This window comes from Durio zibethinus, chromosome 18, assembly GCF_047325235.1.
Source record: "Durio zibethinus cultivar Kanyao isolate XHJ-2024 chromosome 18, ASM4732523v1, whole genome shotgun sequence".
NCBI lineage: Eukaryota > Viridiplantae > Streptophyta > Magnoliopsida > Malvales > Malvaceae > Durio > Durio zibethinus.
This window is the reverse complement of record NC_143179.1, coordinates 587,320-601,756: the sequence shown is the minus strand read 5'-3', so window position 1 is coordinate 601,756 and position 14,437 is coordinate 587,320. Positions and strand designations below refer to the sequence as shown.

At 30.4% G+C, this 14,437-nt stretch overlaps 1 protein-coding gene across 5 annotated transcripts; it reads right to left on the bottom strand.

Annotated features, from left to right (window-relative positions):
• Positions 1–2,542: 2,542 nt before the first annotated feature.
• LOC111298864 (diacylglycerol kinase 7-like) lies at positions 2,543–10,889 on the bottom strand. 5 transcript variants are annotated; one of them, XR_016329551.1, is made up of 14 exons: positions 10,388–10,889; positions 10,179–10,301; positions 9,658–9,795; positions 9,480–9,565; positions 9,166–9,253; positions 8,567–8,642; positions 7,941–8,023; positions 6,932–7,002; positions 6,036–6,113; positions 5,668–5,755; positions 4,239–4,355; positions 3,331–3,522; positions 3,090–3,134; positions 2,543–2,954 (listed from the first exon to the last, which is right to left on the bottom strand). XR_016329551.1 is itself a non-coding variant. In XM_089746895.1 (13 exons), exons 1-12 carry the CDS (start codon positions 10,733–10,735, stop codon positions 3,367–3,369), a joined length of 1,452 nt encoding a protein of 483 aa, XP_089603021.1. In that variant the 5' UTR covers positions 10,736–10,889; the 3' UTR covers positions 2,543–3,134; positions 3,331–3,366. The 5 variants fall into 5 exon arrangements, 3 of the variants coding, with proteins under 3 accessions (XP_089603021.1, XP_022749313.2, XP_089603022.1); XR_016329552.1 differs by having other exon boundaries at positions 2,543–2,951; XM_089746895.1 differs by having other exon boundaries at positions 2,543–3,134.
• Positions 10,890–14,437: the final 3,548 nt, after the last annotated feature.

The window sequence follows — 14,437 nt, the reverse complement described above, 5'->3', positions numbered from 1 at the left end:
TACAATTATTGTTTGCACAAGAAGTACTTAAAGAATTGGTGTCATTGTAAGTGAACACTTAAATTCCAGGTGAGCAGGTTCACTTAGGATGTGGTTGGCTGGTGATGAAGGCCCACATATAATAAAAACTGAAATTTGAAAATGCCCACTTTCATATAAAGGAAAGAAAGCACCCAACAAGCTAAAGACCTCATTAAAGTTGTTCGGTGGCGGATGGAGCCATGACAAATGCTTTATCTCTCTATCCCTTTCTTATGATTTATGAATGTTTAATCGAAAATTTTTAACCCTTGTTTATGTATTGCCCGTGCATACCGATTAATAAGGTGATACTTCTTAGAAAGAATTTGGTCAAAGTGTAAAAAAAGGTTTAGAGTAAAATTTTTATAATTTTATTACAATTAATTAAATTTTTAAATATTTATTTTTTTATCAATTGAGTTTTTATTAGATGAAAACTGATTAATCTTTAAAATCTATTTTCATATGTGGAAAATTCAATTGAGGTAAAAATATTTTTTTAAAGGTTTGACCGATTTGAAATAAAAAATTCAAGATTTGATTAATTATAATAAAATATCAAAAATTTAAATGATTATTACATTTTTATTTAAGAGATTTTTTTATCTTTTTGCAAAAAAATTTTGCATTTTGTAATTAATATGCATTATTTTTATTAAATTCAAATATAAATATTCATTAAAAAAATTTTAAAAAGTATCTTAATTAACTTTAACCAATTCATATGAATTTGGGAAAAAATTCTTTCCGCTGCTATTATTATTGTAATACAATTAATTAATTTTAATTTTAAATTATGTAAGATTTATTAAAATATTATGTGAAATTCACACTTATAAATAATAAAATTTTACATAATTTTGAGTTGTGATTGGATGATTATAAGATTATAATAAAATTTTTTATTTAATATTTATCTTTTTTTTTTTACTCAATTTAAAACCACTAAAATTTCATAGTTTTACTTTTGTGTGCATTAATCATTTAGGATGAAGTAGTGTACATATTTTTTCAATGGAGAGGATCTTTACCCATAGACATTAATTAGACACCCACTGACTAGAGGTGTCCACTTTTAAAGCTAGATTATTGCACTAGCTATTTGCCGTGAAGGAAGTGAAGACATTGATAGCAGCAAATTTCACTGGAAAATTGTTAGCTAAAAGAGCTTATCATCGCTGCAATTCTGAGAAAAGGGAAAAAAAAAGTTGTTGATGTGTTTCTTTCTTCTTTATCTGTGCTAATTACATGATAGTCATTAACTAATATCCAGAAAAAAATACCAACAGATGATATTTATTGGTAAAGTAATGTAATTTTTAAAATTTTAAAACTTGAAAAGTTTTTTTTTTTTTAGAAATATAGTTTTTCTTTTTTTAACTTCTATTAGAATGGATATTGTATATTTGATCTTTGTTGAATTCAATTGCTTATGCTTTTTACTTTTTTATATACTTAAAGTGTTGTACAATAGAAGGTAATCCTCTCATCTTTACATTTTGAGATTTTTTTTTTAATATTTGAGGTTTTTAAAATTTATATTTTAATTATTAAAATTTAAATTTTAAAATTTTAGTAACGAACCATTGATAAAAAATTACAATTCTTCGGATGGAGCTTTTTGTTTTTTGTTTTTTTTTTGGTTAACTTTTTACCATTTGTTTCTGTTTTCATAACAACTTTTTTAAGAAAGTAAAAGTTAATAAAAATAGCAAATTCTCAAAAAAGAAAAAATATAACGTCTATAAATTATCGTTTTCAATTAACTTTAAGGAGCGTATGGCATACACGTCTAATATAACCCGTCGACGATGAACAGTGTTTTCAATAATAAGTATCCAACCATGTCAATTTCATTTTCTGGTCAAAGAGCTTCGTATACCCCAGGCCCCTCGCTTTTCAAACTTTACTAGCAACATGGTAATCATCGCCAAGTTTTTTCAGCAAAATGGTCCAATTTTATAGAATTTTGTCTTCGCAAAAACTTTCATCCAACTAACGCTCTTTTCCCACCTGACCCCATTCTTTCATGAAAATAACAATAATAAAAAAACACTATGATGTGATCCTCATGAAATTCTCCATGTGCTTTGCCCTGGAAAAGTAGCAAACTTCATAATTTTGGCCCAATCTTTCCCTTAAAAAGACCCAAGCCGAGAACACTACCCAACAAGGCTGTGGTTTCTGCAAACACGAAGCTATAAAGAAGATTTCCAATGCCATATATTTTGTATGCTAGCCAAAAAAAAAAAAAAATCAAAATTCAATTCAATTAATTCATATAATATTTTTAAAAATAACATTCAAATTCAAAATGTAACTTCTATCTCCTTTAAAAAATACCCACAATCCTTAAATTTTTCATATAAGTGAGATAATTTTACCACGTCTTTACTTATCATCATGTTAAAGAGATATTTTTCTTGCAAATGAGATAATTTTATCACGTCTCTACTTCTCATCATCATGTTAGAGAGAGAGAGAGATAGAGAGAGAGAGACAGAGGCAATCTAGCAGTCAATTAAGCAACCCTTGACAAGGGAAACAAACCACTTATTTGTCAATTTCCGAGGAATCGAGGAATGTTTAGTGCGGAGAACGCTGTCCAATCAGAGTAGCAATGTACATGAAAAATAAAATAAAATAAAATCTAGCAAGAGAACTTAAAAGTATCGACGGCACCCCATCTTTTGATAAAACTGGTCGCTGAAAATCATTACGAGAGTTGCTTTGAAACATAGGAAGACACGAAAGAATGTTGCTTGTTCCACATGGAAATGGCAACAAAAGCTACTTCTTTGCTTTTAACATTTGTAATTTTCTTTCTAGGAATTTACCTCTTTATGAACTGCTAATAAGTCCCTCTATACCACTAAATGCAAGAGCTTCTTTATTCCATCACTCTATCTAAACCTTCCGTTATCACATATCTCCTTAAATTCAAGCCAAAAAAAAATAAACGAAAACACTTGTTAAGCAGTATGTATTGAGAGAGCCTGTGGAGGCTGAGTTAGTAATCAGTAAAGGGTAGTGACGAAAAAGAGAAGCAACTGAGTCAGAGCAGTTACTTCCTAATGCAGAGACACCGAGTTTGATGAAGCATTGTGGTGTTGCTGCAATGCCAAAATGGCACATATAAAAAATGTCAAGGATGCACCACTTGAAAAGATATATATTATATGGAATGGCACATATATATATATATATATATATATATATATGTAATTGACTGCAAATGTATTTGATACAACAGATACCCTATTCCTATGTATTTTTGTCACTGGGGGGAAACAAATATAATTTACAAACCCTTGGGTGACAACCATGCTTGAGGATTCGCCAATGTCACTCTCCACTGATCACTAGTGACTGAAAAGGCACCCGCTTAATTTCCACAAAAGTTGAATACTCGCTCATGGGCTGTTTCCATGGTTCCCCATCCATCTGCATATATGCATCTTTCCACTCTCCACCCCTTAGCTCCATTCTAATCGAAGCAGCCTGGAAAAACATCCATAAATACTCATCAAAATTTTCACAACACCAAGCCCAAAATACTTGCTTCTTCTTCCCCCAGGACACTTCAAAACACTAGGAACTATCTTTACAAGAAAGGTTAACGTTACAAATATAGACCCTAAACTCTAATGATATATTTAAGTTCCTACCTAAACTTTCAAAATCTCTAGTATAATACTTTACTATAAATCTATTAATTAATGTGGTACTCACTCTTAATGTGGTTAGTTTCAAATAATAACACATGACGAATAAACAACCCTCCAAATACCACATCCATTAACATATTCATAATTTAGGCACCACATTAGAGATTTTAAAAGTTCTGATATCACATTGAACATTTTACTATAGTTCAGAGGCCATTCTTAACATTATCCGTATAGTTCAGAGGCCATTCTTAACATCAAACCTTACAAGAAACAAGGTACAGTAGAGGAATGTAACATTCTGTGAATGGTACAAGTGTCTAAGAGTAACTTCTAGTAATTATAAAGCATCTTGCCAAGCAACTTTTAGTAATTAGTAGGGTTTCTTACCAATGGAAACAACTTTTGAAATGCCCACGACATATTTCCTTTTTATTTTAGGCCACCAACCAAGAACAAAAATTCAGTCCAGTCTAAACTTGTACTTCTACAATCTTATGTTTATACCCCTTCGACTTGTTATGATGAAAAATACGCAGGTTACAGTACCTGTGCAATGTGTTTTGCAGATATGAGATCAACCATTACAAATGATGCATGCCATCCTTGCTTTAAGCCAAAAATTTCTAGAAGACCATCATCAGCATGGGCCTCAACAAAGCCTCTCTGAAAAACAAACAATGAAAATTGAAGGCAATCATTTTAAATTTGGAATTCAATCAAACCTCTCTATAAGCTTAACTCAGACATTGATCTTACACCATAAGCATAGACCGTGAAGTTGAAACAATTAAGATCACAAAAATCAAGGAAAGATTCACAGTATTGGTTGAAAAACTTAGTAATAGCATCTTTCCAAATGTATTGTGGAACTATGATTTACATCAGAGAAATATCTATTCATCATCTGTCAATTAAACTGACAACAGTTCAACTTTCTTGATTTTCTTATAAATTACATTTTATTGAAATAATATAGGTTTCTTCCACCCAAGTATCACCTTTATTTGGAAATCAAACAAAACTACAACTGAAATCAGCTTAAATTCATGTTAATGCATCTAATCAAAAGTGAAATGCTGGCTGCGTTTCACTTCCCCTTGGAATTCTTATTATTGACTTATGTTACTTCAATTTAGTAGTTGGAATGGAATTTATGAAAGACGCATTACAAAATACTCTCTTCTTTCATTTTTTTCCTCTCATTATTTGGCTGTTCACCGTGCAATTCCTAGTGATTTAGATTTTACCTTAAATAAACATTGATGCAATGAAAGAAACTTAAAGAGTCAAATAATAACACCTATTAAGGACAAACTTCTGTTGTGCTATTCACCTCTATTTATTTCTGTTCATATAAATACTAGAATGGCCATTACAAGATACAATATTTATCAACAAAAGAAACTTAAAGAGTCAAAATAATATCTGGTGACCATCTAAATCATGCATCTTGAGTAAAACAAAGCTGCTAAAATCATCAGGATCAGGATCAGGATAAAATTTCCAAGATTTATGGATTAAATGAACTCAAAATTGCCCCACTCTCAAAGATTGACCGTGGATAGAATTCATTACTGGTACCTGGATCATGTTAAGACATAATGGCTGACACGTGCAACTTCAACTATGCATGTCTTAAAAGTGTAAAACTACATAGCATCCATCTGATTCACTAAAATCTTGCAAAAGATCATTGGCAAAAAAATAATTGAACTTTAAAGTAGGTTCAGAAGCTCCAACCTTGGAAAAAAACCAAGCTGACACTGTTTTGAATTGCTAAATAAAGCAGAACACATTTTTATTTCCATTATGGAGCCAGAACACATTTTATTGTTCAGCTTTTTAAATCCAAATCCAACCATCAAACATAAGCAAGAAATTCAAAGTTTATCCAAAAAGAGAGAGAGAGAGATTAATTGTACTGCGAACACCATACAAAGAGTACTATTAAGTAACCTGAAGGAATGTACCACACCTTTTCCAAATACTCTGGTTTGAGATTACCCCATGGATTTCGCCCACTTCCATAATTATGAAGATTTAAAGCCACAATTGCCCTCACACTAATAAAAATAGCATAATATTAGAGGGTGATTAAATCATAAGCCATACTGGGGGCAGAAAAGTTCTACCCAGCAACAATTTCCAATGTAGCTTGTTACACAGAAGGTTCGATAAAAAAATTATTTATGGATGTAAAGATATCCAATGTCCATTATAAGGTTACATAAGAACTATGAAGACTAACAGTTGATAAATAATAACAATGACTGTCAAAAATGATGCCTAGAACAATTAAGATGCTTACACATCACTAGGAAAAATTAAATACTTTAAATGTACCTTTTAGGGACTGGAATCTGCTCCCATTCCGAGCAATTGACCCTTTTAATATGGATCCTTAAAATGTTCTTGAGCCCCCTGCATTTAGAAACATTTTTAAAATATATGTACTTCAAAAGGAATGGTTCATGGTTTTTCACTGCAAAACACCATTAACAAGAAAGAGATACTTTCTCCATAGGATTCATGGATTATTTCTTCTCAGCTAAATAAAAGATATATCAACAAAACTTGTTGGAGTAACTGAACAAGCATTAGAAAACCACATGCATTATAATAGCGATGATGTTCTATTAATCTAAGAAACATTAAGACACAAAAACAATGTCGTTAAAGGCAGAAGACATTGCCAAGGTACTGGCACAAGTGCAAAAAAGACATCTGCTTGAGAAAAGCAAGGTGCTGATACAATACAAATATAAATGAAACCCCTTTCATTTTTGTGTAAACATACATATATTGTCAACTCAAAGTATAGTTTTAAAAAATAAAAAAAAATTTTCAAGGAACACTTAATGGAGGCATGTCTTTTAGGCACCCATCACCTTTCAAAATAGTGCACCTAGGCATCAAAGGCTTATGTTTGGGAGAAGCACTTTTCAACTTTGCTCTCAGCACCCAGGACAATGCCTTGGCTAAACCTTCTAAGGTAAAATCAAACCTTAGCTAAGTTATTGTTACATTTAAGGCACTTTATGTCTTGTGCCTCAGCACCAAGACCTTGGCTACATTGCCTAAGGAACAATCAGACCTTTACTAAATTCTGGTTATACACACACACACACACACACACACACACAACATACATACAAATATACATATTGTTGTTACTTAGAAAATGGAATATGTCCATTACAGGATGAGATACAAGCCAAATAACTATCATAATATCTAACCTTAAACTTGGATCATTTATGCAAGGTGTGAGAAACCAACCCTGACTGCAACTGTAACCAGAGTAGATAATCTGCCACAAAAGATGGAGCAAGCAAATCACTAACTGGGGCAGAGAAACTAATAATTTGAATTTTGAATGTTAAGCAGCACATGGCAATTTAACTTTAGCGAGATTAGTGTTATATTTATGCAAATCCTAATGGAAATAATCAGAGAATAAAGAGAAGGTCCTGCATAAATCAAAATTACACTCAAGTTGTTTATCAGATAAACTGGAAGAGAAAAAATAAATTTAAACAGCCAAGCACATTCATTAATATTGGATACATCTGTACAAGAACTTCATAACTCTTCTATTTGCTAGCAAAGCACAAGGTTAAGACTGGGACAACATGAAATGCTCCTATATAAAAAAAAAAACATACAAGACTTTCCTACTAGTTTTATGTTGTAGATTCTTTTTACTTCTGGCCCTTCATTCATCCGCACCATTCCGTGTCAAAAAATTATGGAGCAGCAAATCTTTAAAATATGGGTATCAATGCTGCAGTGCAAAATATTTAGTCACAAAAAATATAGATTGAAGGGGAAAAAAAAGCCTTTCCCACTAGTTTCATGATGTAGATTCATTTTACTTCTAGCCCTTCATGCATCCTCCCCATTCCTTGTCAAAGAATTATGAAGCAGCACATCTTTAAAATAAAGGTATCAAGATTGAAGCGCAAAATATCTAGTCATAAAAAGAATATATTTAATAAAAACTTTTATTTATATAGGCAAGACAATCACTTCCTATCCCCCTTCTGACTATGCCATGCATAATCACTAATATCATCTGGACATTTGTGTAATCCGTAGATGATCCATATATGTTTGGTAGATGGCAATATTACCATTGAGCACTTCAAACTAAAATATTTGCATTTAACATTGACAGTACAAAACCTAGAGATTCACAACATAACATTATTAAACTTGCAGCCAAATGTAAAAATGAAATCCAAATACCTTATTTGTAATAGGACCTTGTGCAAGGTAAGGTTTCTCATTACGTAAATGATGGAATCCATAAGCCACTTGTGCATCCATTCCTGAATGTAAAATGAAAATATAAAGATTCTTAAGAACTGAAAATGGTCATAATAATAATAATAACAAAAAAAAAAAAAAACCATAAGCAAGAATAAGTAAAGTATCGTCATTTGTAGCAAGACAACTTCATAAATGATTTCTGAACATTTCATGACTCCCAATTTTCAATGCTAGGCTTCAATTAGTTGTCTTGAGCCCTATGAGTCATACAAGTGTGGCACCCCACCTTTTCTAGAATTCTTGTTCAATTGCAAGAGTAAAGAAAATAAGATTTGGGTGATTTAAAATTTAAACTTATTATAATAAAGAAAAGGGTTACAAATTTTGATCATCCATGGACTCTATTGAGGATTTGGTTAGAATGCTATTATTGTATTCTGTTTCTCTTGAAATAAAATAGCAGCTAGCCTTAATAACAGCTAACATACCAAATATATGATTATCAAGCTTCTAAGATGAAAATAGAGCTGTTCACCACGTGAATTTCCAAATGCATGAAATAAAAAGAACCAAGATCTAGAAGTTATGCTGGTATACTATACCTATGCTAAAGTAATTATAGAATACACCTTCATAGCAGTTCACTTTGTCTGGAACGTCCCCCTCAATCTCCAAAGTCTGCAGCCACATACAAGGTTTTCCAGTTTGAATATGGAATTCCACATCATAAGATCACTAAAACACAATAAGAAGAAAATTGGATTTAAAAAAAAAAAAAAAACCCCTATTGTGTGATGTCTAAGTAATCAGATGGTAGAGCATGCTGAATACTTTGAAAGAATTAGGTATACAATGCCACATTTCATTTGATAATATGCTATATTGGATCAAATCATTAAAGCATATTTCGATCTATGGCCTCAAAAGTACTCTTTCTTGTCAAAAACTTGTCCCTATCAAGTAAAGATAGTCACAAGAATTTTCACATAATTATGTTGCTAAATGTTATTCTAAGATTATATTGGAGAATTCCAATAATACCAAATTAAATAAACTAATGACCAAAGTGCATAAACTAGAAAAGATAAAACATTATCAACCTCAAAGGACTCAATAAAGCATCAATGTTCACACATCAAAAAATAGCCACACAAGAGTAGATTGAGTAAAACAGAGGATTTAAAGCAGAGAGATTCACTGCCTGATCAAGAGCACACTCTTCTGTAGCCTTCAAAGAATGGGGAGGATCAACAACTTCCACGCCAGGCATTTGCAACACAACATGCCAACTGCATAATCAAAGAAACAATTATTGATATAATCACAAAGTAGGGTTTATATAACAATGACAAATTATGCAAACTCATTTTTCAATTGTAAGAAACTGAAACATACAGTGAGTCCTCACTAGCAGATTATCAAACTCATAGAACGAAAGACAACCACCAAAAAACCATCAGTATGCCACAGAAGCAAAACATAGTACTAATTGTTATGTAATAAATGTCTACTTACCTATCTAGACGGCAAATTGGACCAGTAGTAGCTCTGTGCAGAGTTCTTTTAATAGCTGATTTCCAGGCAAAAGGAATTGAACCTCCCTGCAGTAAACATTCAGAGCATGAGGCAACAAAGCAAGAGAAGAAACCAGTAGACAAAATCAAATTTTAAAATTTATAAAGGAGTATCTTACCCAACCAAAACTTCTAGACAAGTCATTGCCTGTACCAAGTGGAATGATAGCTACAGGAGGAACTGGCTCCCGACCCTTTTGATGAAGCTCTCCAAGACATCCAAGTACCCAACCAACTGTACCATCACCTCCAGCAACCTGCCCATTCATCCAGAGTCTTGCAACATCAGCTTGGAATGTTGGGTTTGTTAGTTAATTGCTATTTGTTTTTTAACTCTGTAGAAAATTGGTAAAAATTAAATGATTGTTCATCAATATCAAACCAGTGAGTAAAATGCAACGCCAATTTTAAAACTAGGGGTTCTGTATAAAAAGTAAAATCATGTACTTTATTCTTGGAAAAATTTATTTGCTTGTAAATCTAAAAAAAATTACTTTTTTTTTTACTCTTTCGGAAGTAAAAAGCGAAGTAACAAACATAATAACCGAACTCTAGCTAAACTAAAAACATTTTCTATTGAAAGAAAAAGGCATTGGGGAAGACAAGTATACTAGTTGTAAAAAAGATGGTAGAAACATACCACAACTCTAATGTTGTGCCGTGTCTCCTTGGCACAAAGGTCTCCGTTGTTAGCCCACTTATCAAGGCAAGTCAGTCCATACCGTACAAATTCATGAGGTTTCACATCTTGGAGGTCAAATACCTACATTTCCAAAATTAAAAATTCTTCAAAATATTTATATAAATAAAACTAAGTCATCCGAAACCAAAAAAAAAAAAAAGTGTTACCTGTTCTTCGCTGATTAATTGCTGGAGACGTTCTTTAAGGACGGGGCCATGGCGGCCGCCGCTTCGGGAGTTAATAAAAACTACTGTAGGGTTTTCAGGGCAGAGAATATCGACGGAGCCATGCAGAAGGAAATGCTGGTCACCACCGTCGACGTCTTTTTTCCTAATGGAATCTTGCATCGCAAGGCGTAGATACTGAGGCATCAAAAGCCTCCGTCTAAGCTCTTCCTTATCGATCCTAAAACCGGTTAAACTCGACAACCCGCAAGCTTTTATCGAGTCTATCATAGAGGAACGCGCCACGATCCGCGCCGTCGATGAATCCCCCGCCGACGTCGGCGTATCCATATTTTCCAGAATCTTCTTTTTTATTTTTATTTTTTGTTGTTACCAAATAAAGAAAGTATATGAGCAAACAAAGACGTACATATAAATATACAGATCGAGGGTACAGGGAAGAAGGAAAGAATGAGGTTGGTTTCTTTCTTTTTTTTTCTTTTTTGAAAAAGCGTTCGGAGTTGGAGGAGTATCCTTTTTCTTTGTTTGGAGGAGATAGTGGGTGAGACCTGAACCCAAATGCCCTTCAAGAAACCCTTAAATTACGTAACTGCCACATAAGGATTCTTCAAAGCCAAATTGTAGTTTGTGGAAAGTAATTGAAAGCTTTGTTTTTGTTTTGTTGGGAGGGAATTTGTAAGCTACTCCACTTGTACAAACTCAACTCTAGTGCGTTTAACCAACGTAATGAATTTTCGTCAACTGATTTTTTAATTAGTTGGTTTGTTGTTGAAAGTGGCATATGAAAGTTGTACGATGGAAAAAATTTATGCATATAATATGTTTTTTAATTAGATAAATAATAAAATTAAAAAATTAAAAATTAAATTACCTCATTAACTAGTTTCTTGTTTTAAAACAACGGAAATTATTTTTAAAAATTGTGTGACAAAACATGCGCAAACTTTCTTTAAAAACAAGGAACTACATTTGAAAATAACTTTTAAGTAAATTTAAGATAATATTTCATAAATTACTGAAAAATTTTAGAAAGCATTTTAATTATAATTTTTTTATTACAACATCATAATTAATAATATAATCGATCGATTTGAAACCGATATAATATTAAGCTCAAACTTGAGCTCAACTCTAAATTCGAAATTTGAAATTAGATTCGAACTCGATCGAGTTTTATTTTTTTAACTCAAACTCGACTCGAAATAAAAATCAAGTTATTCGAGCTTTCTCGATTACACTCGATTAACATATAAAAATAATGTTGATTTTTATATTCGATAAAAATTTGATTATTTATACTTGAGCTCACACTCAAATTTGAGATATTTTATCAATTAAAATATATTAAAATATAAAAACTCGATTAAATTCGTGAGCTACTCGAACTGAATATAAAAATGCTTGAACTCGACTCGATCAATAAGTCAAGTTACTCGAGCTCGACTTAATAATAATTAAGTCAAATTCAAACTTTATTTGAGTTAAACTCGAATAATTTGTAAGTACTGTATATCATTTACATCCCTAATCATAATTGTTCAATCACAAGTAAAAATTATTTAAAGGTCTACCACTTGTAAAAGTGGACTCCAAATAATATTTTGATAAATCTTACATAATTCTAAAATTTTATTTATTAATTTTAATATAATTATTATAGATAATATGCTCCTAAATTTTTAATAACTTAATTTTGATAACTCAATTTTAAACATCTTTTTAATCAAAAGCTTCCAATGAAAAAAATGTTAAAATTTTGAAAAATAATTAATAAATAAGTCATGTTTATTTTTTTAAAAAAAGTTGGCCAAGAAAAGAATTCATTTAATTTCGTTAATAACGGAGGGCCAAAAATATTAAGGTGAATATATCTCTCTTTTACAATGATTCAATAAGCATACCAAATAATTTTCATATTATAAATTCAACATTTTAAATTTTTACTCAAACATTATATCTCATATATACGTGATTGAGGCCTACTTGGACGACTACGTGACCCTCTAATTGGAATAGTGATTGAGGCCTAATTGGATGACCAACGTCATTATTGCTTCAAAAAAAACTTTGTTTCATCTGCTTATTTTTATGCCATTATTTATTTTTATATTTGCTTAATTTTAAAATATATAAAAAAAAATTTCAATTATTGTCTCAAACTTTACTAATAAAAATGAAATTAAGACCCTAACATTTTATTACATATAAATAAACTTATAATCATTTCAATTACAATCATAAACTTTTAAAATCAATTAAAAAGTCCAATTGGAATCGTTTTTAAATTATTTTATAAAAAAAATCTAATTGGAATAACCAAAAACTATTATGATCTCTCAATCTAATTGGAATAACGAAAAACTATCATGATCTGTCACAGTGTTTACCAACAACGTTAGATAAAAATTGTTAGTCTTCCATTATTTTAATTAGACTTTTTTCATTGATTTTAAAAATTTATGATTATAATTACTGATAAATTAAAATTATAACTTTATTGATTTCATTTTTTATTTCATGTTGAGGATATATTTGGATATTTGGTTATTTCCTTTCTAATTCATATATATATATAATTATTTAATCAAATTAGTAAATTATAATTTATAAAATTAATGGAAATAGAAATATAATTAATTAAAATTAATAATAATTAGCCAAAAAAACAAACTTAATAATAAAAGATGATTATTTTAAAAAAACCACCTTAAATATATCAAAATTCTTATTGTTTATTAAATTAAATTGAATACTGAAAAATCTTTATTTAAAAAAAAAAACCTAAAATGAAATATTAAAATATTATGAATGACATTTTTAAATTATCATACAAGAACAAGAAATTTAATTAAAAAATTAACAATTTATGTTCTTTTAAAACAAAAATAATGTGATTCAACCATAACATAACCAAATAAATTTTCTAATTATTATTAAAACAAGTTTTCATTAACAAGTTAGAATTGTTAGGAGGAAACTAGAAGGTGTAGGCACATGAACAACTTTTATCTTAACAAAACAAAAAATATTTAAAGTTATAGGAATAAGAGTTGGCTATCCCAAATTAAAATTAGATTTAGCTGAAAATATATAAAAAGAATTTTTGACAATAGATTTGGTAATTTTAAATATGGATATGGTGGCACCATTTAAAAATGATAAGAAAAATATTAAAAGACATAATTTAAATTTTTAACAAAAATCATATATAGATTTAACAAAAACAAAAAAAAGTTTCATGTTTGATATATAGACACAAATTGTGATATTATAATTTTTATGTTTTACACATATTTGACACAAAATAAAAAGATACAAGTATACGAATTACTAAATCCATAAGATAGGTCATGGGCACGAGACAAAGACAAAAGCAAAGACTATTGAGTTTATTGAACCCATATTGTTTTTGATGATGCCAAAACCCACTTATTATTGGTTGTCTAATGAGTTTGATTAAATGTCTCAAGCTTAACAATTTGTTATTAAGTGATTAACTTAAGTAGGTGAAGGTTTAAAGCTTGATCAAGTATTAAGAAAAGACTAATGTAGAAGATAAAGAGAGTTTTGTAGTCAAAGTTACAAGATATTATTCAAGAAATTTATTTTGAGGATGCAAATTAACCTTGAAGTGAAGCCAAATATCAAATATGAGATGAATAACTTTTGAAAATGACTAAAATCAAGACAAATTGATTGGAAGAAATATTAAAGTAATCAAATCTATAAATGCTACAGTTCTTGACTTTGCTTTTTGACTATTTGTCATAACATATAGATCCGTAGACCTATCGCTAGACATTGAATTAAAGAGTCGCCACCAATCTTTTTTATTTAGGTGCAATTGGCCACTTAACCGAATTTGTCCATTTTTAAAGAGAAATCTTAAGTTTGGCTTAGATATCTTTAAAAGGTAAAGTCAATGTTTATGAAACCAGAACTAGGTTCAGGAGTACGGTTACATGTGAAGAAGGTTATAGCACTCTCACAACGCCTATCGAAAGATGGTACCAACTTAATTTTGAGTTATCC